Here is a 25,651-nt window from a genome sequence, read left to right on the forward strand (position 1 = left end):
GCACGCGTTGAAGGTCTGTGATTTCTGCCCCACGCAGCGAGGCGAGTCGTGCGAGTCAAGGGCCCCAAGGGCCGCAGTCTGGCGACGGCGGCAGCGGCAACAGGCTGGGCATACGCAACAGGACCCGGTCGAGTATTGTTGTTACTTGATCGTGGATAGGCCTCATCCTTTTCACCCCAGGATTTCATCGTCAATTGGATGCTCACGGGGCTAAGAGAATGATGGACACGATGGACACGACCCGGATACCTTTCGTCGGCAACCTCGGTGGATGGAAACATATTCTCTGCTGCGTTGATTCGACTGACGATGACTTGCAGATGGGCGGCGACTGGCTCCGCAATCCTGTGAGCCCTTGATGCATCTGCAGCTACCGCTCTCAACCTCCCGAACCTAGCAGATGATTCGTCCTGGTGATCATTCCTGGATGCACCATCCTGTCATTCTGCATCTCCGAGATTGCCCCACGCTTCAAAGGTATGTACTCATACACGCTGCGCACATTGAGGGCAATAGCCTTTAGCAGGAATGGCTTGGGCGATCTCCTATTGACTTCTTTCGCCTTGGTCCGTAGGTACCAATACCCAAGTACAAAACTCCTCACGGCTGATCGCTCTATGAAACAATGTCTCGCTCTCCTGCTCGTGATCATCCCGCAAGGCCCCTTGGCCCATCCAGTCCGCACCCGACCACGTACCCGCAATTCATCCTCTTCGGCGACAGCATCACCCAGTTCTCTTCTCAAGTCCTGTTTGCCTCCCTAGCCGAGTGGTACTCGCGCCGCCTCGATGTTGTCAATCGCGGCTTCAGCGGCTACACGGCTCCTATGGGCTATGACATTCTCCGGCAATTTTTCCCATCTGCTCCGTCACCAGCCACATCGAGGATACAACTGATGACCATCTTCTTTGGTGCAAACGACGCCTGCCTTCCCGGTCATCCTCAACATGTTCCCCTCGCCGAGTATCAACGAGCCCTCAGAGCCATAATAAGCTTCCCCGGGGTCGAGTTACACCAGACGGAATGTCTCCTCATCACTCCACCACCCGTAGATGAATGGCAGTTAGGTTCCAGCGAAAGGACAGCAGAACACACAGCGAGATATGCCGCAGCGTGTCGAGAGGTGGGGCGAGAAATGGGCCTCCCCGTCCTCGACCTCTGGACAATATTTATGAGTAAGGCTGGCTGGCAGGAAGGTTCGACAGGCCCCTTGATAGGAAGCAAGGACGCCGCGAGAAATGAGGTGTTGGGAAAGCTGTTGAACGACGGATTGCACCTCACTGTACAGGGCTACAATCTGTTGTACGAGGCATTAGTCCGAGTCATTCGAGATCATCTACCGGACCACCTGCCAGAGAAGTTGCCCTATATATTCCCCGATTGGAAGGACAAGCTGGGAATTCCAGGGTAGATGGTGAATGCTTTACTGTCGTCAAGCAAAGGGGACCACCAAGGAGAAAAGGAGCAGACAAAAAAACTCTAGGATGACTGGTTTTCAATTTGTAGGCAAGATTCTAGGAACAGGGGTCGGCTCCTCAAGACAAGCATACACCGGACTTGACGAGGACGTCTGTTTACCACCATTACCACGAAAAGAGGGAAAGGAGTGACCAGAAAACAATTTTCAAGCATACAGGCCCATTGCGCCGGAGAGGAGGGAGTCTTGACTCATTGCTAGAAAAGTCATAGCTCTGAGGATCAGATATAAAGCCTACTCCTCGTCGCTCTCTTCGTCGCTCTCCGCCTCATCGAGCCACTGCAAGAACTTCTCGGCTGCTTGACGCACCTTGCGGCTGGTGCTGATGTCGACGTATTTCTTGCTGGCTTTTTGACCCCAAGCCTTAGCGACCTCTTCGCTCAAAAGGTCGTTTTGGTAGTAGCTCAGCAGGATAGCGGGCACTTGAGGAATCAGGGCGGGGTGGTCATTGCCGACGAAGCGCTCGGTGCCGCCAAGGAAAGCCTTCATATGCTTCTCAGAGTCTCCAATCATGGTTTTGAGCATGCTAGATCGCTGAGGAATTTGTTTGACAATGTTCTCGTCGAATATTGTCTGAGCGAGAACAGTAAGGGTCTTGTGCTTGTTCTCAATCCCCAACTCTTTGGCCTTTTTGTAGATCTCAAGATCATCGACCTTGCTCACTGCACCCTTGGCTTTCGCCTCGTCAATAACCCAGGATCCGAGTTGATCGTATGCGTTGGCACCATTTTCTTCCCCGTCGTCCTCCTCGTCGAAGGCAAGAGATCGCTTCAACTCGGTTGGAAGTTCTTTGGCACGAGCAGCCACAGCTTCAGCGGAAGTGTCGACTGCCCATTCCTCATCCTTGGGCTCTCCGTTGGTGTTGACCTCAATGCCCTTGGCATCAGCATTGATCTGTTTGGTGAACTCGTCGTCGCTGCCGGCTGCGAGCTCCACGTCTCCATCATCGATGTCGCCCTTGTCGGAGTTGGAGTCGTGGGGGCTACCACCGTTCATGGAGCCGTTCTCCTGGGCCTCAGCTTTGGCTCGGTCGCGGCGGGACATCTTTTCCTTCTTTGCGCCTTTCTTTCCACCTTTTGGTTCGTTCTTGAGGATGAATCCACTCAACTTGTGGCGTATGTCAACCTGAGTACGTTGACCACAGGCTTTGCAGTCCAACAAAATGCGTCCGTCCTTGATATTGATCTCGGTCTCGGGATTCTTGCATGACTTGCAGAGGACGAATCTAGAGATGAAGCCGTCCAACGAGTCTTGCAATTTGCCGGCCTCATGGGCCCCATTGATTATCCAGCGATCATCTTTCGGATTGGTGTTGGTCTGGGCACCGAGCTCGAAGCCGAAATATTTGATGATGTAGGCAGGAGGACGGGCCAGAGAAGCCGAGACGCTAGGAAGGTTGGCAACAACAGTTCTATAATAAGTCAGTATTTGTTATTAAGGGGGCGAAAACAAATGTTCTGAGGCTTACTTGATGCCGTTGCCTTTGCCTTCAATCTTGGACTGCAAGCGCTCCATCTTGTAGCGATAGAAGGGATCGGTAACATCCCGACGGATATTGATGGTAGCCATTTTGAGTGATGATGATTTCTCTTTTTCTCTTTTCCTGGCGATTTGTCTGTAGGAAAATGGTGGGATAGGAAGAACCAAGGTCTTGATATCTCAGGTGGACACGAGCAGGTGGTGGTTGGGGTGGGTGTGGATGTTTGCGAATCTTTCAAATTGACCAGACATGCGTGGATTTCACCACTGAATAATGAAATATAACATGAAGAAAACGTTCACCGGCAGCGTATCAACCATAGGAGGATCTCGCGACGCGACAGAGATGTCTTTTGGCCGGAAATATGTCCAGCTTTTGTTTGGTTTTGGTTTTGGAGGTGTGAAAGACTGTCCGATACATGAACAACCGATGCCTGCGCTGTGACTGTTGAGGCGTTTGCTTCTGCGGTGAATGGGTCGAGGGGCAGCGGATGAAACAATCCGAGCAGGACGGGGGCGCAACCGATCCCGAGGGCGATGGAAATACTGGAATTCTGAAGGAGCTTGATGATGGGGATATCTGGGCGAGAGCGAGAGATTCTCGACCGCTGGACAGAATGGAAAGTAATGATGATGAGAAGAGAGAAAAAAAGAGAAGAGAGTCGCGGAAGGAGGCGAAGAGAAATATCTTTCTTATTGCGGGACTAGGCGCTACTTCTGGGTAGGGAATAGGCGGGAGGATCTCGGGTGCGCTAAAAGCTGGTTAACCAGAGTCACCAAGAAGCCCTGCGAAGGAACCAGGAGGATCACTTACCGGGAACTTTGGTCAATTTTCGAGGGGGGACAAGTTTCGGACAAAGGCAAAGAATCGAGAGGCTGAGTTGGTTGGGCGAGTGGACGAGGTGAATGATGTGAATGGCCAGTTTGGAAGTTGTGCGAGTTTGTGCGGTGGAATTTAAAGAGAGAAGCCGAGGATGCATGGTGCCCTGGTGGCCTGACGGAGGTAAACAATCCATTGTGGCTGCCCGGAATTATGGACCGTAGACACCCGGACTACCTGGGGACCCCTAAAGCATCGTACCTAACCTCTGGATATACCTAGACCCCGGGTGGCTTACATTAGGTGAGCTTTGTAGGGGTCCAGCTGAGGCAGGCACGGCAGTGTCCACGATTGCCTGCGCTGCACTTGAACAACGTTCATAACTCTACCAGAGTCTTACCTTGTTGTATGGACTTGTTGTCGACTGCCATCATCTGAATGAAGTAAACGCTCGCTTCTATGTAATCAAATCCTAGATCAAACGGTCCTTCTTCTGTATGATACCCTATTTCAAGGAAGAGACGCCCCAGATCAATCCACTGGGCAAGGCTACCACCAGTCTTCCCATGTCTTCTGGTACCACACCCGAAGCTCTCTGTCTGGTACTCGTACATACCTCCGAGCAAGACATCCTCCCTTTGCACCCACGGATAGGGCGCGCGCAGTCCTTCCCTCCTCCACCGTGGCTGACTTGGAGTCCCCGATTGGCGGTGTAGCATTGCCCAGGCCGCCAGGACTTCGAGCTCAGGAGAATTGTGAGGACATACCTCGTACATGAATGAATATCCACCCGTACCCGGCATCGGTCAGTCGTGATTGCTACGGACTGCGGGCAATTGCGGCTTTTGGAATTGTCAATTACATACATTCCTGAGATGCTTTCTTCCAACAGCTGAAGGCGACGACACCCGATGTCCACTTTCGTCGTTCCCACTACAACATCAAGCCTGTCAACCACACAATGCCTCGTATTTGTCCTAATCCTTACCATCCCGAGACTAGCCCTTGTCCATCTACGACGACGTCCATGGTGTACGAACTACAGTACACCTGTGTCGGACCGCAAAGGACATTTTGAATAGCTCTTTAAGATATTGTTTCCGATGAAAATGCCTTAAATCATCTGTGAAAGCCCTGCTCACTATTTTCCTCGTATCCTCTGCTTGGTGAGCAGCCACAGAGCAAAAGTAGCAGTCCCGCAGGCGAGCGAGAAAGATTTTCTCCGACCACCTCCACCACCCGGACTTGGAACTATAGACTTTTTCCGGGCAGATGAGTTCACCACTATATTCAACGTTGTTGCTGTGACGGTAAGGTGGTGTCGCTGCCTATCGTGGTGAGGTATTACAACTACTTGGCATCTCCAGCAGAGTAAAAACTGCTCGGAGCTCACGTGGACGCCCACCCAGACCGTGCCGCTTTTAATACTGCCTTCTTGCGACTCACCCTCCTCCTCACTTCTACTCACCTTTCGAACTCTGTTGGGGCCTTGTCCGGACACAAATGAAAGCCTGACGTCAGAGTGTCCTTTTCGTCCATTTCCGCTCATTCCGATCGGCCCTGTTTCTGTTATCCATCAAAGACGTCCACCAACCCAGTGATCAGTCAGGTCCTTACTTTGTCTGTAGCAACATCGATATCCGCTCCATGTCCCACGTGGACATTTCCGAAGCGGACGCCAGTCTCCGCCAGACATATGAGCCTCCAAGAAAATCTGTAAGCCCACCGACAGCAGTTGTTTCTCGACGACAAAACGGAACAGAGCTGATATCTGCGCCTCCCGCAGTGCGATGCATGTTACCGTAGAAAGGTAGGCAAGCAGGCCAGCAAGCGGGACACTTAAACATTGATGGATTGTTCCTCAATTCACTTGCGCTTGTGATGCAGAGCTGACGAGCGCTCGTCGCGACAGATTCGCTGTGACAAGGCGTTGCCCTGTGGAAACTGCGTTCGTGCCCGCGTGGAATGTGTCGTCAGCCCCCGCAATCCTCGCCGGAAGCACCGTCAAACGCCTGCCGGAGAAGTGTACGGCTCGCCTCTCCTTCGCAAGCTCTGCCTGACCGACAGGCTGGGGGGCACGCTCCCAGTCGTTGATGTGTGCTAACCGGAGTTGCTCATGCCTAGCGCGGACCGCATCCCGTCCATCGCCGAACGTCTCGATCGCCTCGACCACGCAGTCTCCTCCATCGCAACCCAGAATCTTCACAGCCCTCTGTCCAACGAGGGAGTGGACTTGCAGTCGCAGGCATTGAGGCCGCCGCTGCCGGTTCAGCATACCCCACAGGACAGCGCATCGTCGGTGCATCATCCCTTTCCCGGTGCGCCTGGTGTCGATGCTGGCGCTGACGTGCTCACCGAGGAAGACGATAGCCGCTACATCGAGCCTGATGGTCTCTCATCACTAGCAGCGCACTCGACGTTCGCCGTTGACTTCCTGACAAAGGTCGCTAACTGGGACGAGCGGGGCGATCTCAGCGGCAGTACGCGCGGGCTCCTCAGCGCCCTAAATGAGGCGGTTGGCGCTGTGCGGCAGCCTCACACTGGCTCGCACTCTCGCGGTTCCCCTAATGAGCGTAGCAGGCCGGCAGCTAGCCGCAAGACGACATCCTCGCAACACAAGAGCATGCCCCCTCTAGAGGTCTCCGTCGCCATCATCCAGCAGGCCCGAGGTGAGTGTTTCCTTTTGACCGCCGATCCACTGCGCGTACAGTGCTGACCTGCCTGCCACGACAGCGGTCAACAGCCTCTATTTTGGCTTCTTCCGGAAGCTGTCTCCTTTGGCCAGCCTTTCCGATCTTTGCCTCAGCATCTACTTCGAACCTGTGTACGATCGCGCTGACTACATCATCGTCAACTGCATCTTGTACAGTAAGTCAGGACCAGCCTCTCCCAGCCTCTTCTCCCGTAAACAATACCTTACACCTAATTGCGCTGCGTCACAGATTTGCTGGAAGAAGCGAGAACTTTCTCGCCTGCTCAGGGCGAGAGCCTGCAAGCTTACCAAGAGTACAGAGGATGGTTCGCGGCCAACCTCGAAAAGGCACTTAATAACCTGCCCCTGCTGATGCCGCGTACCCATCGCATGGTCCTTGCGCTTGCCATAAGTGTGAGTCAATATCTCGTCCCTGATCTGTGGCAGAACGCCAGCACTGACAGTCAGGACGATGCGCAGTCCATGTATGCCATGGGCAATTCCAAAACGGCGCTATCCCAGACCTTGGTCGCATCAGCTTACCAGGCAGCCTGTGTGCTGGGCTACCACAAGATAGGATCCGATGTCCCTGACCATACCGGCTTGCTGTTCTGGGTCATCTACTTCCTTGAAAAGGCCCTGAGCCTACGTCTGGGGCGTGCCTCCACTATTCCAGATGACGATATCACCGTTCCATATCCTGGTGGGGCTGATACTTCATGCCCCATTATGCTGTACTGTCAGCTGCAGGTGAAGCTTGCTAGACTGGCGGGCCGGGTCTACCTCGAACTCTTCTCTGCTCGATCGCTCGAGTTGGACGCGGACACCCAGCGATCTAGAGTTCAAACCTTGGCTCACGACGTAACAATGATTCAGCAAGCGTACGCACTCAATGCGGTGAGTTTCGCCCCGGACAGTAGCTGTCTCCATCACATTCTGATTGCGCCAGCCCAAGCTACGCAGCCTCGCGTCCGCCCAGGATCGACTGCCATTGTATGAATTCACAACTGCCTCGGATGCAGTCATCTTCTTCTCTCTTTTGACTCTCGTCCATCGGGCTTCTCCACTGCCCAAAGGCTTACGGCAGCCGTTCAATGACGAATGTCTCCGCTGCGCCAGGGCAGCTCTCTCACGGCACAATCAATCTGACATGAGTACACCTCCTCTTCTTGACTTCTATATGAACTGGTATGTGCACCGACCATGGTGGGCTACTCCACTCAAAGCATGGGCTCACAAACCCCAAACAGGACCCTACTATTCTTCCCCTTCATCCCATTCTTCGTTCTGTTCTGTCATGTCATCAATACGGGCGAGCGTGAGGACTTCACCCTCCTTGGAACCTTTGTCACGTCCATTGGAGGCGCCTCGCAGCATCCCGCTCTTGAGGGACTTCACCGCCTCTTCCAAGCGTTCTACGTAGCTGCGCAAAATTACCTAGAGCGTAAGAACGAGCCCACGGTGCAACGTGCCGAAGACAAGGAGCTCGAGGCGCAGCTGGATTCCTATCTTGGCACGCTCGGATTGCGACCTCTCGCGGACCTCACAGACGACCATTCGTGGTATTACCCGAACGATGGCGACTTATTGGCGCAGAACCAGGGATTCAGCACCGAGGACTTGTACATGAGTGGACAAGATGCAGACCCCTCGTTGCAGAGTCTGTCCTTTCAGCCGCCCAATCTGGAATGGTTCGGTATGAATCAGCCAATCTTCAGTACCATGCGTCCGAACCCACAGTAGGTTGCAATAGGGCAGGTGGTAAACTGCTCTGTTGTATGACGGAGCCGCTGCAACGAAACTGTGTACAACATCTGGCAACTGTACAGAATCTCCCCAGTCCTTCTAGAGACGGAAGTTATACATTGGTGCGTTCAAAGGAGCACATGGGAATACATCATATAGACATCGGCTGAGGGGAGTTGAGGTCTGGAACAAAAGCTTTCACTGCTAGATGGCTCATTGGTTGATAAAGGGCCAAACGCCTCATGGTCACTATACGCAAGATCCCGCAAGACAAAATTATGTTGTTCAATCAGTCCGTGTTTATTGTCTATATGAACATGCACCTCCGGGAGGCGCTGGCCAAAGAGCAAAAAGGACGTCACAGATTTGTTTCACTCTGTCACTCAGGATAAGGTATACGTATGTGCGTTTACGCACTGATGGCAATCAAACCGCCAAAAAAGTCCAAAAGATTGCGGACGTCTGCCCATGGTGAGCCCAGCATGTCTGGTTGAGGGAGGCTATACTCACGTCAAGCCAGGGAAGCCAGCGGTTCCCGAAGGCAGAAATGGCGGTGCAGAGCATGGTAATGCCGAGGAAAATGAGGAAGACTTGATAAGTCTTGGACTCGAAGATACCGACGCCCGGCTCTGATTCGAATACATTAATGCAGGCAACCCAGAACAGAGTGACGGGGCCAATCTGGAGAGCACCACTGCCTTGGCTCGGCCAACCAATGAGAAGTGGCTCCATCTCAATATAGCCAATCAGTACCATGTATTAGGTGGAGACGATGAATGCGCCACTCGCGGAATTTCTAGATACGCGAAGACCCGAAACTCCGGAGATTTAGCCGTTACTTGCCATGTTGAGTTTTCCGTGCCTCAGACAGCCTCACAGGCTTGCTTGACTGATGCCAATGGCCCATGTCCGAGCACGGCTGTCACCCACGGACTATACGTCACAAGCAGTGCTGCCACGGAGCCTTTCCTTCCGTGCGAAAGCTCAAACCGTGCTATCAGAATTCGTCGTTCTTCGTCATACGCCGAGACAAACATTTCCTTTGTGGCCATAGCGAAGATGGCGTTGGATGGAGCATTCAAAAATGCTGGCTCTGGCGTCTACTTTCTTTGATTGGCGATGTGGTCAACAGCGATGAACGAGAACGTCAGGGCCGGTCCGATAGTCGCCCCAGCTCCGGCGTAACGGCGTCCCATGACCGAAGCGGTGGTGTTGCCACTGGCGTACAAGCCTTGGATGGTCTTTCCCTGGCTGTCCAGGACTCGGGCGTGCTCGTCAGTCAGCAATCCTCCCTTTGTGCCCAAGTCTCCGGGATAAATCTTCACGGCGTAAAACGGACCCGTCGAGATGGCACCCATGTTCGGATTAGGCTTGTTGGTCGGGTCACCGAAGAAGTGATCGTAGGAATTTGAGCCCCGACCGTAGTCCAGGTCAACGCCGCTCTTGCTCATCTCGTTCCATCTTGTTACCGTCCGTTGAAGTCCCTCCGCGTTGACTCCGATCTTCGAGGCCAGTTCGTCTAGCGTGTCGGCCTTGAACAAAAATCCGTCCCTGATGGCCTTTCTGCCCGAGGTCCTCGGCGGTACAGACCCGATCGAGTAGCGTTTGCGGTAGTTGGAGTCGACGATCATCCAGGCCGGGATTGCTTTGACCTTGGTGTGTCGCTCGTACTGGTGGTGCACGGCGTCGACGTAGGACTCGGCCTCGTCCATGAATCGGTCGCCTGCGCTGTCGACGATGATTGAGAATGGGCGTGCCCGGTCCCAAAGAGCAAAGTACGGCCACTGATTCCCCTCCATCATGGTCGGCCCCCACCACGCATCGTCCATCAGTGCGGTCGCCGCGCCGACTTTTATGCCAGCTCGAATAGCGTCGCCATTATCGTAGGGCGGGGCAGACGACCAGCGGGAGTCTGTAGGTTTTTGCTGGTAAGATTCACGCATCTCCTGGTTCTTCGCAAACCCTCCAGCACAGAGAACAACGCCATGCTTCGCGCAAATGCGGACACTCTGGCCGTCCTTCTTCACGATTGCTCCAATCACAGCGCCCTCGTTGTCCAAAACGAGCTCTTCCAGTGATGTTGATAGCCAGATAGGAGTCTGTTGCTGCAGATTGAGCATCACCAGTTGGCCCGCCGTCGCATGGCCCAGGGTCACAGGTTCGCGAAGGAGCAGAAGATTAACAGCCCATCGCGCCGCGAGCCTGAGGAGCACCCCGGACGCCTTGATCGACGTGATGGCACGAGTGACCTGTCCGGCCTCATAAGCATAGACTGGAGGTAACGGATATCTCGGGTTGACATTCATGTGTTTACGGAACTTGCCCAGTTTCCTGAAGTTGAAGACCTTACTCTCGATGGTTCGACCCTGGTCCAGGCTGCCCTCGATGTTTGGGTGGTAATCTGAGTAACCTTCCGACATGATCCAACGAAATCCTTGATCAGCGAGGAACTGCACCATCTTGGGTGAATTGTCAACGTACGCCTGTCTACGCCGAATGGTGGAACCCTCGCCCACGTCGCCGATGAGGTTGTTCAGGTACGTGAGAGCCATTTCCGGGCTATCTCGAATGCCGTGCTGCGTCTGGAGGTGGTTGTTGGGGATCCAGGCTGCGCCGCCCGAGTATGCCGTTGCGCCACCAGCCTTGTCCGACTTTTCGATGATCAGCGGGCTGAGGCCTTGGTAGTGGGCTCTCAGCGCTGCCATCAGTCCAGCCGCCCCGGAGCCCACAATAAGGACGTCTGCCGCCGCCTCGTCAAAGTCCTGGATGTGCCCTCCCGCAAAAGAGGTTTCTGAGACGTGCCGTTTCCCATTGCCCGGCTGAGCACTCGATGCTCCGTAACGAAGATGATTCCGGAGACCTTGCATCGTTCTCGCACCACACCATGTCCAAACAACTCTGTACGGTTTGATCTGGGATAAACAAACCCCGGCGTGTCTCATCACACAGGAAGGTGAGGTGAAAAAGGTTTGTTGATGATGCCGAAGGTCGGTCACACAGAGCTGTGATCATTTATGAGGACAGGGTTCCCGATGAACTAGATATGGGGGCTCTGACTTCCTCGACGGAAGAATGCGCAGGGGAAAGAAAAGTGCCTTGTTGATTCCGAGAGGTTGTGTCTGCCACTTAAGGGATCTAGAGGGGCCTAGCACATACGTGACTGGACGGCAGATAGCTCCTCTGCCGGCGCCCTTCGCGAACGACAGGGCGCCCTTGATATCCATCCTGCTGCAAGTCCAGAGTCACCAGGCTCTACTATGATCAGAGGTTGCCCGGACGGAGAGTCTCCCCACCGTATCCGCTCATAGAATTCGTATCGTTACGGGGGTGAATGTTTCGTTCGTTTGTGCATCATGCGATTCATTCACGAAACAGGGCGTCTCGGGAACCCGAACGGCCGAAGCGCCATTTCATCCGAACAGGCGGATTCCTTAGGGTTATTGCCAAGTTCAAAAGTGCGGAGGCGGACACCAATTCTGCTATGGACGCTGCATTCAGCCTGTCCGCCCTGGAGTCAGCGATTCGTAACTGCGGTGGGGACTTCCGCCCCCCATTCTGGATAGTGCTTTATACTCGCTACAGAAGCTCCGAATTTGGTCCCTTCATTCCGTCCGATGTTGTATTTTCATGCCATTGTGACTACTAGTTGTCCATCCTGACCATCTGACGCCGCTCTCCTCTAGCCTATGTAAAACTATGCGCCCCTCTAGCAGCGTCCAGAATACCTTTCATGCTTGAAAGCCCACCCGGACGATGATCAGTTTGCAAACCCAGCACTTGTGTCGTTCATCTCGGGTGCAGTGCATGGGAGTGTGGGTGAACATCCCCGCTCCTTTGGGAGCTCAGCGGTTACGGAAAAAGAGACATGTCCTCACTCTGGGAACGAATGAGACTCATTGCAGAAGTATCGCCCTTTCAGTCTACCGGCCCACCAACACAGGGCAATGCGAAACATGCTCGACACAGAGGCCGGTGATCCAGTCAAATTCGAAAACCAAGCAACCCAGCCACTCCAGCAATAGGCAATATGCCGCCCCTGCATCTTCGCGAGCGGCTCTGTCGGACTACGATGTAATAGTCGTGGGCTTCGGCGTCGCGGGTGCCTCGGCGGCCATCGCAGCAGCAGAGATGGGGCGCCGCGTATTGATCTTGGATCGGGAAAATGGTGGAGGCGCGTCGGCGCTTTCCGGCGGCGTTGTGTACTCGGGAGGCGGCACGAGGCAACAAGAAGAGGCTGGACATGGTCACGACACTCCAGAAGAGATGTACAAATATCTTGCACAAGAGATCTGGGGTCCGGGGATCTATCCTTACCCAAGCTCGCCGGCCGCTGCTCTTTCTGAATCTCACGACACACGCAAAGCTTCCGGAGCTGTTGACGAGAAGACACTGAAAGCCTTTTGTGATGGGAGTAAAGAGAGACTCGAATGGCTCGAGCGTCACGGAGCGACCTTTCGAGGCAGTCTTTGCCCGTACAAGACCTCATATCCAACGGACAACCACTACCTCTACTACAGTGGAAACGAAAAAGCGTGGCCGTACGCCAATTCAGCACAGCCTCATCCTCGTGGTCATCGTACTGTGGCAAAAGGTCTTTCGTCCGGAAATGTCTTATGGTCAAGCCTCCGGGATGCGGTGCTAAAACTTGGCGTCGAGGTAAGGCCTTTTTCGAGAGTAGAGCGCTTGTCAAAGGGAGGAAGTACTACTCTCCCATCGATATCGCTCAGGTCGGTCGACCGACATGAAAAGGTCTTCAAAAAGCTTTTGCATCTCCAAAAATACAAGCCACTCAATAACTGGTTCCCACCCCTTGGGAAACATCTACAGGGGCGTGTCGAGGCGCTTTGGCAAGGGGCAGCGAAAGAACAGGCTCTTAGTGCCTCTGCAGTCATCCTGGCCGCTGGCGGGTTCGTCTTCAATGAAAAAATGGTCCAGGAACATCTTTCCAAATATCGTGGAGCACAACCTTTGGGTACACCCGGTGACAATGGCTCCGGCATCCTTCTCGGGCAGAGTGTAGGTGGAGTCACTACTCACATGGACCGGATGAGCTGTTGGCGTTTTCTCTCCCCGCCAGAGACGTTCCTCCATGGCGTTGCAGTGGACATGAACGGCAAACGAATCATAAACGAAGACTTGTATGGCGCACAATTCACTGAAGGTCTTGTGCATCGAGCTCATGGCAGAGGTTTCTTGATCCTGGATGCTTCTCTGTGGAAAAGGGCTCAACAGGACGTGAAAAGCCAAGCAGCACCGTTTCAGAAGCTCCAGACATGGTTTCTATTCACCGTCGGTCATGAAAAGGCCGACACTCTTGATAGTCTGGCGAGAAAGATCGGCGTCAGTATTGACGGACTCAGGGAGACCATTAATTCTTACAATGAAGGAATCTTTTCGGGTGCTGGAGAACCCTTCCACAAGGCTCCCTCATTATCGACACCCTTGACACAAGGCCCATTCTATGCCCTCGACGTGTCGTTGGTACCAAGACGCGGGCAACGAATTTGGCCAGCCCCTGCAATAACTCTCGGCGGCTTACGCGTTCATGGCGACTCGGGATTGCTGTTGAACGAGTTCGGGGAAGAAATCCCAGGCGTTTATGCAGCTGGACGCACGGCAGCGGGAATCTGCGCCAACAACTATGTTAGCGGACTGTCCTTGGCCGACGGTGTCTTCAGCGGGATACGGGCTGGTCGTCATGCCGCATGGCTGTCGAGCAAACGCGATTGACGACGTCGATGGCCAGAAAGCCAACTGGCCATTTAGTTGCTGTGCTCCCTTCGTGAACTGGCACCATTTGGTGCTCGTTAGAAAACAGTCGCAATCTGTACAACCGCTCGTTATAGATCTCACTTCCTTTCTGTACTTTTTGTGGGTGCACCTCTACAGCTTTCACCTCTAAATGTTCAGTCTCCGGTTCTGTAACGTGTCTTCGATCAGGACGGGCACGGTTGAGCTTGGCCGATTGTCCGCCAAAAGTGTATCCAAAGAGTATCCCAACCCCTCGAGGCGCTATGTTTCGGAATTCGATCCTCAGAGCAGGACCGCCACGAAATTGACAAATTAGGGACAGCTATCACTTTCAACTTTCAAAACAAGGCTACATTCTTCAATCTACAATGGATCGAGCTCATATTTCCTCCACACGGCGAAGTATTCCCCCCGAGTCAATATGAATGATGAACAAGTCCCAACTGGGAAACTTAGATATTTAGTCGAATGAGCTAGCTTTGTCTCATTGCTCTGCGCCGCCTGCTCACAAGGCCTTGAGAATTCTCTTTCTGTGTTCCTCGTACTGCATGCTCACCCGATGGGTCGGTAAGAGGCCATCAAAGCCATGTGGAAGACCTGGGCTGAGGTGCAACTCAACCTCGATACCTGCATCGATGAACCTCCGCACATAGTCGAGGTTCTCGCCAACGAACAGGTCAAATTGACTCGTGTCCAGATAAAGAGATGGTAGTCTCGTCACACTCTGTACGCGTGCTGGGGCCGCCGTGTCGGGCACGTTGTGACCTCCAGGCGGCCCTGCGAGGTACGCCGTCCACGCTGTCAGGTTGTCGTCCTTGTCCCATAGCTTGAAGTCTCCTGGCACATCGCCCAGCGTCCGGTCGTCCAGCATAGGAGAACCTAGCACTTGGCGCGCAATGGGCGGGGAGAGATGATTCTCACGTGCGCGGATGGTCAAGGCTGCAGCGAGGCCGCCTCCTGAGCTCTCGCCCATTACGGCAAGGCGTGACAGATCAATGCCGAGCGTCTGCGCATGCTCACGCACCCAGATAAGCGCCGTCCATGCATCATCGACAGCGGCTGGGTAGGGGTGCTCGGGAGCAAGTCTGTAGTCGACAGAAAAGGCCTGGACACCCGTGTCGCGGACGACCAAGGAAAGGCGATCGGTGTTAATGTCGGGAGTGCAGGAAATGAAGCCTCCACCGTGAAAATGAATCACAGCAGCAGCGGGCGCCTTCTGATCACGATGCCTGAAGTGATGCACCTTGAGACTTGATCCGTCTGGCCGACTGATTGTCAAGATCTCAAAGGCCACCGAGTCGGGAATTTGGGGGGCGGATCCTCCGATGGCCGCATAGCGGGCCCTTCTTGACTCTACGTCGTAGAGCTTCGGTTTTTCGACGTGCTGTTGGCCGGAGAGAAATGGCTGGAGAGCTACAGCGAAATCTTTATCGATGACCAAGCTGGAAGCCATTGCCGCGTGTCGGACTAGGTTGAGATAGACTGTGAGTCGTTGTGTATTTCGTGGGAGCTGACTTGAATTCGATGATGTTACTTGTCACCTTGAATGGTGCAAGCCATGGGCTCACGTATAACAAATACTTGCTGGCTCACAAAGAAGCGTTGTATGTAAACATAACTTGCGCACTTGCCTGCACCTTCGGCAGGCACCGGTCCACACGAAGAAAGTACCTGATACCAATTCTCCACGGGATTAACGGCGTTTTAGATTGCGTCGGGATCCGGGCACCGGATCCATCGACAGCGCTGCTATTGGAGGTACCTTGATTCTGCACAACCGATTGAATCCTCGCACGGGAATTCGGGGTGAAGTTTGCGCGGTTCTCGGGCTCTGGCAGCACCATGAGACTGTTCGCAGGTGATGCTCGAATGGAAGGGATCACAGCAAGTGCTCCATATTGCAAGCTGGCAAGGAGGCTCCACGCGGGGAATCCCAAGTCGAGGATACCTTATTTCTTATGAAACCGGGGAGATATGCTCTGGTAGGTACTATTAGTATTGGCAGAAGCGTATCGCCCGGCGCGTCTACAAAAGCAACGAACAGATTAACAAAACATGGCTCAAGCGACGACGCCGTTTGCATCCAACGGCACACAGACCATCTCTGCCAACGTTGTCGTTGTTGGTGGCGGCTTTGGAGGCTGCTATGCTTTATACGCGCTGCGCGAGGCTGGATATACGGTTAAGCTGATTGAAGCTGGGAGCGACTTTGGCGGCGTATGGCATTTTAATAAGTACCCAGGAGCGCGTGTGGACTCCGAGGTGCCCCTCTACCAGCTGAGCCATCCGGACGCCTGGCGCAACTTCAACTTTAAAGAGCGATATCCAGGCTATGTCGAGCTTCGAGCGTACTTCAGCCAGATGGCCGTGGCACTAGACCTTTACAAGGATGCCATCTTCAACGCTCGTGTCATCCAGGCCAAGTACGATTCAAATTTCAATCGCTGGACACTCAGTACCAACAACGGAATTGTGGCCACTGCCCAATACGCTATCTTTGCCACCGGCACCACGAACAAGCCCTACGTCCCCAAGTTCCCTGGCCTTGACAGCTTTTGTGGCACAGTGCTGCACCCTTGCCGCTGGCCAGACACGGCCAGTCTGGGTCTCAAGAACAAGAAGGTGGGCATCGTTGGCCAGGGCGCATCGGGACTGCAGATTTTGCAGGAGCTGGCAAAGGAGGATATCGGTGCCGAAATCACGGTCTTCTTAAGGAACCCCCCAACGGCACTTCCAATGAAGCAGCGAAGTATCTCTGCTGCCGAGGCTGAGGAGCAGAAAAACACATACAATGCACTCTACACGCATTCAAAGACCAAGGATGAGGCAGCCTATGCTTACAATCCGCCTAGCCGCTCCTTCTTCGACGCCACACCCGACGAGCGTGAAAAGCTCTATACTGACCTCTGGACGCGAGGCAGCTACGCCATCTTGACGAGCAACTACCCGGAGATCAGCTATGTCAAGGAAGCCAACGCAGAGATGTACCAGTACTGGGCCAAGACTGTGCGCGCTCGTATCACCGATACCGTCAAGAGGGACATTATGGCTCCGTTGAAGCAGTTTCAGTGGATCGGCACCAAGCGGCCCAACCTCGAGATGGATTACTATGAAATGATCGACCGCCCCAACGTCAGACTGGTTAATCTCAAGGAGGAAGCGATCCTGAGGTTTACCAAGAATGGTGTTACAACCTCCGGCCCCAACGGCGAAGCCACCCACGACCTGGACATTGTGATCATGGCCACCGGTTACGATTCAGTCACTGGTAGTCTATACGAGATGAACATCGTAGGCAAGGACGGCGTTAAACTCCAAGACCACTGGTCCAAGTCTATTCAGACATACCTCGGGATGTTGGCTCCGGAATTCCCCAACATGTTCATGCTCTATGGACCGCAGGCTCCATCGGGGTTGGCGAATGGGCCTCCATTTCTCGAGATGCAGGTCGACTGGATCGTTGAATTCCTGGCAAAACTCAAAGCTACGTCGTGCTCGACATTCGAAGTCAAACACGACACGGCCAAGGCCTATGTCCAACGCAACTTAGATGCGTACAGCCAGTCGTTGGCCAAAGACACGCCATCGTGGTGGAATGGATCCAACATCCCCGGCAAGACGAGAGAGCCCCTCTTCTGGACACTGGGTCTGCAAGCGTGGAGAAAGGAGACGGAAAGGGCCATCGATGAGTGGTCTGGCTTCGAGCTGAAATGAGAAGCGCAAGGAACATGTAGCCATTATTCGTATCACAGTTTTGTGGTTCCGCGAGGGCCAACAACCTTATGAACCATTTTTGCGTCAGTCCTGCTCGTCCTAGTATCGCAAAACAGGACGGGATCACACACGGGGTCGCAATACGCTGATCCCTGAAACCATGATTGGTTAAAAGTTTCGCACAGAATCGAAGACAAGATGAAATCCGGTCAGTCTACAGCTTCACACTTCATTTCCAGAACGATAGTTCCGCTACAGTGACAGAAAAGAAGCTTCAGACAGACCTGTCTGGAACTCCATGCCCTTACAATTCGGTCCCCTGAGATTGTCCAGTGCACTGCCAGGGGTCACTCTTCTGACAAGATTCCTTTCCTTCCCGTGGTTGGCACGAGGTCAAGGCCACCCTCCATTGACTTCCAGAATCTGCCCTGAAATCGATGATGACCCCTCTCCTAAGAGGAAGACAATTGTATCTGCGATCTCTTCTGGTTCCGAGCAGATCTTGAACGCGCCCTTGTATGCTGCATCGTGATGGCCATCACGCAATGCCGCCGCAATCATGGGCGTGTTGACAGCGCCTGGGGCCACCGTGTTCACCCTGAACCCTGCCGGACCGAGCTCCTGGGCAAATACCCTCGTCAGACCGTGCAGTGCGTGCTTGCTGGCCACATAAGCCGCCATTCCCGGGATGCCCCTGACCGAGGCCATGGATCCAACATTGACAACGCTCGTTGTAGCATGGGCCAAGGCAGGGTCATGCAGCTCGCGACTAGCGTCCAGACGCTCTTTGAACTCGGTGGTTGTGTGCCAGGCGCCCATGACGTTGACTTGCCAGAGTATGCGGAAGGTCTCATCATCCTGGGGATCGGTGGAGCACGTCGTCGAGCGTAACATGCCTGCGCAATTGACCAACCCGTCGAGCCAGGGTGCGCCGTTGGAACGTGTTGCGATCTTGTCGAACACGGCCTTCACCTGACTGCGAGAACCGATATCAACCTGAGGATGCGAGATTTGTTGGCCGGGCGTGCTCCCGTGCGAGGGGATGTCTGTGATGTCTAGGACGTGGACCGTCGCTGAATTTTGGAGGAGCTTGTTGACGGTAGCCATTCCGATTCCGGACCCGCCGCCAGTTACCACAAAGATCTTACCTGCGAGGCTCATGGTGGTATTCGATGCAAAGATAATGGGGGCTTTCCCCGGGCAGGATTGCGATACGCAAGATAATGGCGACCCTCTGCCAGCTGGGGAATGCGCAAGAGCAACTCGCTGTCTGGACACCACGCAAATGTAGAGGCGCAACTTCCAGACAAGAAGCCCCTCCCCTCCAAGCAACCCAGCAGAGCTACAGTGGTGCTAAAAGTCTGATGCAAAGCAGGGGACACAGGTGGGCGGACGATCCCCCGGCAAGGGGATATCCACGCTGGGCAAGCGGAGGTTGGGGCTAATTAGGATATGGCAGATAAGGCAAGTCTTGCCAGTATATAGTATTCAGCAGCCCCGTTTTGCTGACCTTTCCCGAAGCGAGCGTCTTGGCCGACCAATGACCACTCCACAATGGGAAAAGTGGCCCTATTTCCAACCGGCTGGGCTCGTGTGCACTTGTCTAGCGTGGGTTTAGCTTTCGGGCTTTCGGGCTTTCGGGCGCGGTAAATATAAACTAGGCAGCACCCCCCTGGGGCATTGTAGTTGAGAACTACTATCCCTCGAATTTTTTATTTTTTTTGGGATGTTCGATGGCGTTTTGCGAGATTCCGAGAGGGAGGACCATTGGATTGCAAGGCTCGACCCAGGCCGTGCACTGTCCGGCAAGCCCACCGTCCGGACTTCTGGCCCCGGATCCCACGCCGGTGATGCAACAAGTGTCCACTATGTCCAGGCCTGTAGGGCAAGTAGCGCCGCTGGCGACAAAAGCTGTCAGACACGATCCTACTCCTCTGGCGCAGACGCATTCCGCTAATTTCCCTCTCTCTACCAGTGCGACAGCTGCCGGGTCAAGAAGGTAATCGGACGCCACGCCAGCCGAGTGACTGTGGGCTTTTCGCTAAGGCCAGCCTTTGCTAACGTGGGAACGGTGTTCTGTTTAGGTGCGTTGTGATCGGAAAGTCCCATGTTACAACTGCCAGCAGCGGAATCTCGAGTGCACAAAGTCCCCGCGCGTGCCGCGGCCGAGGCAGCAGCCTGATCCCACAGGTGCGGCGTAGTAAGTACAGTCTTGTGTTGTGTCCAGTCTTGTGTCCAGTCCTTAGCTGAAGCCTTATCTTCTGATATGCAGTGTCATGAGAATACGTCGCCTGGAGGAAGAGCTGTCGCGTGCACGCTATGCAGGCCATGGTGGAGCGACGTTGGATGCGATGCCTCACTCTCTGTCCGATCATGGCACATCTCTCGGGCTTGTGGCCCGCTCGCCTGCTGACATGGTAGATCGGCCATCTACGCAGGCACCGGCACTGGCGAGCAGTCGGAGTCAGATCGTCAACACATCATCTCCTATCCACCAGCCCAGCGCAGCCACCGAACTCATCGGAGAGGCTGAGGCTACCCTGGAAGGTCCCACCTCTTTGATAGGCCATTCGAGGATGGCGATCGGCTTCCTGGACATGGTTGCTGGTGTGGACCGACGGAAAGGGTTCGACTTTGACACTGGAGAGCTCCTGAACACACTCAATCAGATTGTCCAGGCTCTCAGAATGCAGGATGAATCACCACCAGGTGACCGTCCTGCCACGGCCGGGCTGCCATCGCATCGGAATGCTGAAGGCATGCCTCCCATAGCAGCATCTGTCGCCGCCATCCGAAATGCCCAAGGTAGGCTGGTACCTGTTGGACATGCACAGGCTGATCAAGGCATGCTGATAAATGCATCCACACAGCTTGCCAACATGCCACGTTCACCTTTGTAACCTATCTACTGCATTCTTGTTCGCTTTCTGACATTTGCTTGCGCGTATACTTCTCGAGTGACTACTCCGACGCAGACTATATCATTCTCAATGCCGCGCTCAGTTGTACGCTCCCAACGATCCCCGACCCGGCACTTCCACGGGACACTTTTCCTGACTAGCTAACTCGTCTTGCAACGCAGATTTCTTTGATGAACAACTTGTAGACCACGAAGATTCTCCCTCATCCAGGACCTTCGCGGAGTACAAATCAACATGCCTGGGGAATTTGGAAACCGCCCTCTCGGCCTTACCCCTTCATATCCCCCCAAGCACTGAAATGACGCTAGCGCTGATACTAGGCGTACGTATTTCAATGCTGCTGCTGCTGCTGCTGCCGCTAAGCTACGTGACCAGGCTGTACATGCAGTGGACCTGCTCAGGCCATTTTGGGCGTGGACACTCGTTTCGGCGGCATACAACATTGCCTACGTTCTTGGTTGTCACCTTGGGCGACCACGCCTAGCAGAATGGTGCGACAACTCAAATCCCTCGGGGATGTTGTTTTGGGTCATTTACTTCCTGGAGAAGACGCTCTCCCTTCGACTGGGGCGATGCTCGACGATTGCGGACGGCGAGATCACCGTCATGCTGCCTGGTGGAAGTCCTGGTTTTGACTACGCCCGCTCGATGGTCAAGCTCGCGCAGCTGTCTGGCAAGATATACGAGAAGCTATATGGGGTGCAGGCGCGTGCTGCATATCGCGCACAGGGAACACTCCCTGTACGAGAGTTGTCTCAAGAACTAGATGAGATCTCGCAGAGATCTCAAAAAGCTCTTGTGAGTTTTCTGTGCATGGTCGCGCATTCCAGTGTCTGTCTTTTCCTCGTTTGGTCTAATTGTTTGGGTCTCCTGCAGCAAGAATGGCGACTCACCGGCCCAAGCAATGACTGGCGCCAGGTGATCGACTTCCTATACGCCTCGGACAATGTCCTGCTGCATTCTATGCAGACACTGATACATCGAACCGTGTCGGCCCCCAGTACCGTCAGCTCGTCGACTTCGTTGACCGCGGAATGCATTGCCTCGGCACGGGAAGCTCTCGCCTGCCATCAGTCATGCCCAGCCGTGCTTGCTGGAGTGCAGTCAGCCTTCCTCTCTTCGTACATAAGCTGGTGAGTGCGATTTCCTTCTACGGGACGATCTGCAGGGTTTGTCCTCACGGGTTTCTCTCATCTGTACTACAGGTTCATCATGTTACGGCCCTTTACACCCTTTATCGTGTTGTTCTGTCACGTCTTGGAGACCGGGAATCAAGAAGACTTGGGACGGATGCACAGGTTTATCGCTTCGATGGAGTCGGTCAGTCCCGGTTCTGACGCAGCTCGCAAGCATCAACGTCTCTTTCAAGTGTTCCACGATGTCGCCCTCCGCTACACACAACTGAAGACGACGTCTGCGCTGGCGCACGGTGATGGCGGCTTGCATGTTAGTGATGAGATCGGCAGCTGTCTCACAGCCATGGGGTTTGAGTTACCGAGCGAAGTGACAGGCGGTTGTAACAGTGGCAATGATACGTCGCTTCTGTTGGGAGTTGCAGACGCAGCGCAACCACTGGATGTGGACCTGTCGACCGCCGAGTTGCTCTACTGGTTCCAGGTAAACCAGCAGATGGTGGAGACTGACCGAATGTGGCTCTAGCCCTTTCTCATCCCACTATAGAGACCGACGCAGACAATAGCACTTTCTAGGCGAGCACAACAGACACTTCTACGGCTGGGTATCAAAGGAAACGGTACCTTTTCATCTATTATTATTCTTTAATGCCTTCCTTCTGTACGACAGATGCGAATGGACACGCGTGGCACTCCACCGCCCCAACACCTGCAGTGCGCCAAGCTCGCTTGCCCCTATGCCCGGAGCATGTATAGTCCTTCGATAGACAAGTCGTCCTCACGCACGACAACTTGTATCCATATTTCGACGTGAAGTCCACCCAAGCTACGTCCGTCGATAATCCGGGCCCCCCGCAGCGCTGAAATGTCGACGTCGTGAAAGGAACCGACTTTGGAGTCTCATCACCTAACAAGTCCATTACTTCTATCTTGAGATAATTGAACATGCTATCGGGCGTGTCGTGTCCATAGTGCGGCGTATTGCGACTCGGTGCTCTCACTGACGTAGAGAACGCCCATCATGGGCGCTGTCAGGCAGGGGATTCCGACATGGTGCGTTTGCGCCAGGTGAGCGGCCCTTCGGGATTATCCTCTCTATCAGACTTCATTGTGGACAAACTAATATCCGTTCTAATTTGTTCTGTTTCAAACTATTGGCAGGGCATCGTACCGGATACGAAGAATGGTTTCGAGAACGCATAACCTTGTCTTGTTATGCCAACTACCGATTTCAAGCTGTTCAGAAACTGCGCAGTTGAATATACACGATGCAAACCATCTGCTTTCGCCGAAGCATGTAACCTTTGCCCAACCAAAGGGAGACGGTGAAAGATCCTCTTAGGGTCATAGTCTAGAGCCATCATACGGAGCCACACTTGAGGTAGACCACACCTCCACTTGCGAGAAACGCAGGGGACAAGATTTCTCTCTTTCCGACATCCAACTATAACACAGGCCCAGATCCCCATTTCCTTTCTATGGCCGTCATGCATCATGATGCTTTCTTCACAGCCTCGACAAAGATCTCAATCGTGGCACCAGTCCAGGCGATGGAGGAAGCGCCGATTGCCATGGTAGTTGGCCTGCTGTCCTTGCAGAACTTCTTGATGTTGGCCAAGTATTCTTGCAGTCTCTCGGGAGAGTTGTCGAGGTTCAGAAAATGGACTTTGTACACAGCCTCCCAACCCTCATGGACCCCCGCGGCTTTGAGCACCGTCTCGACGTTGACAAAGACTTGAAGGAACTCCTCGCGAAAATCCGAGGGTACTTCGCCATTTTCGCGATTGCCAACCTGTCCGGTGATATGGACGACGGCGGCGTTGGTAGGAACGGTGATGGCGTTGGACAGATGGCCCTGTTCGGCGAGGCTCTCTCCCGCACCAGGAACATTGAAGCACCGGACGCCGACCTGGTTCAGAAATTGGCTCTTGTATTCGACCGACATGCCGTCGACTTGAATCCCGAGACAGAAAAGTCACTTAGAGCAGGAATACAACGCTGACGCGGGATCAGGTTATGGAGATGTTTTGAACGGACAAGAATGGCTAAGTTCTCAGGTATATAGAAGAGGTGGCAACCGTGGTTCTGTACCCGGTCCAGACTCGTGATTGCAGGGCTCCATATAGCTAGACCCATTTGTCATTAATAATCGTCTACATCGGGAATCCGTTAGCGACCTTTCCGTGACGTTTTCAGTCAAGGCGAAGGGCTTGCGGGGCCGGGCACCTCGGACTCCGCGGAGCAGGTATTGACAAGTCCCGGAGTTTCGGAGGGGGAAGCAGGCTCGCTGGGTGAACACATTCTTTCCAAGCGGGCATGGCCAAAGATGGTTAGTTTTGGTATCAGATGAGGGAGAGACAGTCGTCCATGTATGTCAGCTGTTAGAGATTCTTGGGAATACTGTCCGCACGATAAGCCATTTGACCATGTGTTAAGAGGCGATGCGGCATCGCTGAAGCATATAACGACGAGTGTCCTTTGCTTTCACCATGATCCCTTCGGCCCAACAATAATCATGCCTATCTCAACTGACGGTTATCGATGGACACCTGAAGAGGGTCTAAAACCTGGCATCACTACGGACGCCGTCATCGAGCCCCAGGTTCATAACGCAGACACCGAAACCACGTACGATGCTATCGTTATTGGCACAGGCTATGCTGGCTTACGCGCATTGAGAGATCTCGCGACTCAAGGTATGCTCCTTCGTGGTAGTCGACGAACACACCGTACCCAAATCATGCTCCGCGTGTAGAGAGCTGATATGAATCTCCCAACGATCTAGGACACAATGTACTGGTTCTGGAAGGCAGGGACCGAATCGGAGGCCGAACCTGCTCGGCCACGGCCGATGGCCATATCTACGAACTGGGAGGCACGTGGATTCATCGCAACCAGGCTCTCGTTTGGGCGGAGGTCGTGCGCTATGGGTTTGAGAACCGTCTCAAGGATAGCCAAGAATTCTACGAGGGGTCTCGCATCCCGACCGCCATCCGCGACGACACTCTTCACGAGATTCCATGGACTGATCAGGTGCGTCCGTGCATTACGCTTATCTTGATACAAGGACCGGGTGCATGACACTCACAGATTACCAGGCTTCAGCGACGGGGTTTTTAAAGTTCTGCGACATCGACGGTCAAGTGGGCGGGTCTGTGTTCGACCTACATCAACCTGACGAATGGCTCCACCACGAGAATTTCATAAAGTGGGACACCATGTCTTGCCAGGATCGCCTCGATCAGCTTAAGGGCGACCTTAGCGTGGAGGAGATCGAGGGGATCACGCACATCTTGAACGCCATGAGCAAGGGACCTCTCACACGTCCATCCTTTGGTGAGGTCGTGCGGTGGATGTCGCTCAGTGGCGGCACCCTCGCCTCCCTTGGCCAGTATACTGCTCGCTGGAAGCTGGCTGATGGACAGACGGCGCTGGCGCTGGCCATGTTCAACGACGCTCGCGTGTCTGGAAATCTAAGCTACAGCTTCTCCACCGCCGTAGCGTCCGTTGTGACGCAGGGCAATACCACGATGGTGACAACTGTCGATGGCACCGCCTTCAAGGCCTTGTCAGTGGTCGTCGCTGTTCCCCTCAACGTGCTTCCCGACATCGAGTTCTCTCCCGCGCTGGATCCTGTCAAAGCCGAGGCCATTGCCCAGGGTCACACCAACCACGCCTACAAAGTCTGTATTGAGGCCAGGGGGAAACAGTGGAGGAATTGGATGGGAAATGCCACCTTCCATAAGGGTGTACCCTTCTTGAATGGCGATGGAATCACCCCTGCAGGCAACTCGTACCTGATCACGACGCCGGCCAACTACCTAAACCCCCAGAAAGAACCCGACAAGTTGCTGGAGGCGATTCAGTACCTGCACCCCGAGCTCGAGATTGTACGCCTCGTAAGTGCCTCCACAACCC

The 25,651-nt window shown here is 54.0% G+C and overlaps 10 protein-coding genes across 10 annotated transcripts; 5 read left to right on the forward strand and 5 right to left on the reverse strand.

Annotated features, from left to right (window-relative positions):
• Positions 1–625: 625 nt before the first annotated feature.
• AYO20_11453 (hypothetical protein) lies at positions 626–1,411 on the forward strand (the record flags this gene model as incomplete). The annotated part of the gene is made up of 1 exon (XM_022649702.1): positions 626–1,411. One exon carries the CDS (start codon positions 626–628, stop codon positions 1,409–1,411), a length of 786 nt encoding a protein of 261 aa, XP_022494318.1.
• A 300-nt stretch (positions 1,412–1,711) lies between these two features.
• On the reverse strand, positions 1,712–3,046 carry AYO20_11454 (hypothetical protein; the record flags this gene model as incomplete). Its single annotated transcript, XM_022649703.1, has 2 exons — positions 1,712–2,888; positions 2,946–3,046. 2 exons carry the CDS (start codon positions 3,044–3,046, stop codon positions 1,712–1,714), a joined length of 1,278 nt encoding a protein of 425 aa, XP_022494319.1.
• Positions 3,047–5,892: 2,846 nt separating this feature from the next.
• Positions 5,893–8,211, forward strand: AYO20_11455 (hypothetical protein; the record flags this gene model as incomplete). Its single annotated transcript, XM_022649704.1, has 5 exons — positions 5,893–6,445; positions 6,510–6,644; positions 6,719–7,365; positions 7,418–7,656; positions 7,719–8,211. 5 exons carry the CDS (start codon positions 5,893–5,895, stop codon positions 8,209–8,211), a joined length of 2,067 nt encoding a protein of 688 aa, XP_022494320.1.
• Positions 8,212–9,314: 1,103 nt separating this feature from the next.
• AYO20_11456 (hypothetical protein) lies at positions 9,315–11,081 on the reverse strand (the record flags this gene model as incomplete). The annotated part of the gene is made up of 1 exon (XM_022649705.1): positions 9,315–11,081. One exon carries the CDS (start codon positions 11,079–11,081, stop codon positions 9,315–9,317), a length of 1,767 nt encoding a protein of 588 aa, XP_022494321.1.
• A 937-nt stretch (positions 11,082–12,018) lies between these two features.
• On the forward strand, positions 12,019–13,944 carry AYO20_11457 (hypothetical protein; the record flags this gene model as incomplete). Its single annotated transcript, XM_022649706.1, has 1 exon — positions 12,019–13,944. One exon carries the CDS (start codon positions 12,019–12,021, stop codon positions 13,942–13,944), a length of 1,926 nt encoding a protein of 641 aa, XP_022494322.1.
• Positions 13,945–14,470: 526 nt separating this feature from the next.
• Positions 14,471–15,418, reverse strand: AYO20_11458 (hypothetical protein; the record flags this gene model as incomplete). Its single annotated transcript, XM_022649707.1, has 1 exon — positions 14,471–15,418. The coding sequence occupies one exon, from the start codon at positions 15,416–15,418 to the stop codon at positions 14,471–14,473; it is 948 nt and encodes a 315-aa protein (XP_022494323.1).
• A 602-nt stretch (positions 15,419–16,020) lies between these two features.
• AYO20_11459 (hypothetical protein) lies at positions 16,021–17,679 on the forward strand (the record flags this gene model as incomplete). The annotated part of the gene is made up of 1 exon (XM_022649708.1): positions 16,021–17,679. One exon carries the CDS (start codon positions 16,021–16,023, stop codon positions 17,677–17,679), a length of 1,659 nt encoding a protein of 552 aa, XP_022494324.1.
• A 393-nt stretch (positions 17,680–18,072) lies between these two features.
• Positions 18,073–18,840, reverse strand: AYO20_11460 (hypothetical protein; the record flags this gene model as incomplete). Its single annotated transcript, XM_022649709.1, has 1 exon — positions 18,073–18,840. The coding sequence occupies one exon, from the start codon at positions 18,838–18,840 to the stop codon at positions 18,073–18,075; it is 768 nt and encodes a 255-aa protein (XP_022494325.1).
• Positions 18,841–19,955: 1,115 nt separating this feature from the next.
• AYO20_11461 (hypothetical protein) lies at positions 19,956–22,259 on the forward strand (the record flags this gene model as incomplete). Its single annotated transcript, XM_022649710.1, has 6 exons — positions 19,956–20,484; positions 20,655–20,684; positions 20,786–20,922; positions 20,976–21,398; positions 21,477–21,733; positions 21,806–22,259. 6 exons carry the CDS (start codon positions 19,956–19,958, stop codon positions 22,257–22,259), a joined length of 1,830 nt encoding a protein of 609 aa, XP_022494326.1.
• A 966-nt stretch (positions 22,260–23,225) lies between these two features.
• AYO20_11462 (NADP-specific glutamate dehydrogenase) lies at positions 23,226–23,678 on the reverse strand (the record flags this gene model as incomplete). Its single annotated transcript, XM_022649711.1, has 1 exon — positions 23,226–23,678. The coding sequence occupies one exon, from the start codon at positions 23,676–23,678 to the stop codon at positions 23,226–23,228; it is 453 nt and encodes a 150-aa protein (XP_022494327.1).
• Between the last annotated feature and the right edge of the window lie 1,973 nt (positions 23,679–25,651).

Source organism: Fonsecaea nubica (assembly GCF_001646965.1).
Source record: "Fonsecaea nubica strain CBS 269.64 chromosome Unknown Scaff156, whole genome shotgun sequence".
NCBI classification, from domain to species: domain Eukaryota; kingdom Fungi; phylum Ascomycota; class Eurotiomycetes; order Chaetothyriales; family Herpotrichiellaceae; genus Fonsecaea; species Fonsecaea nubica.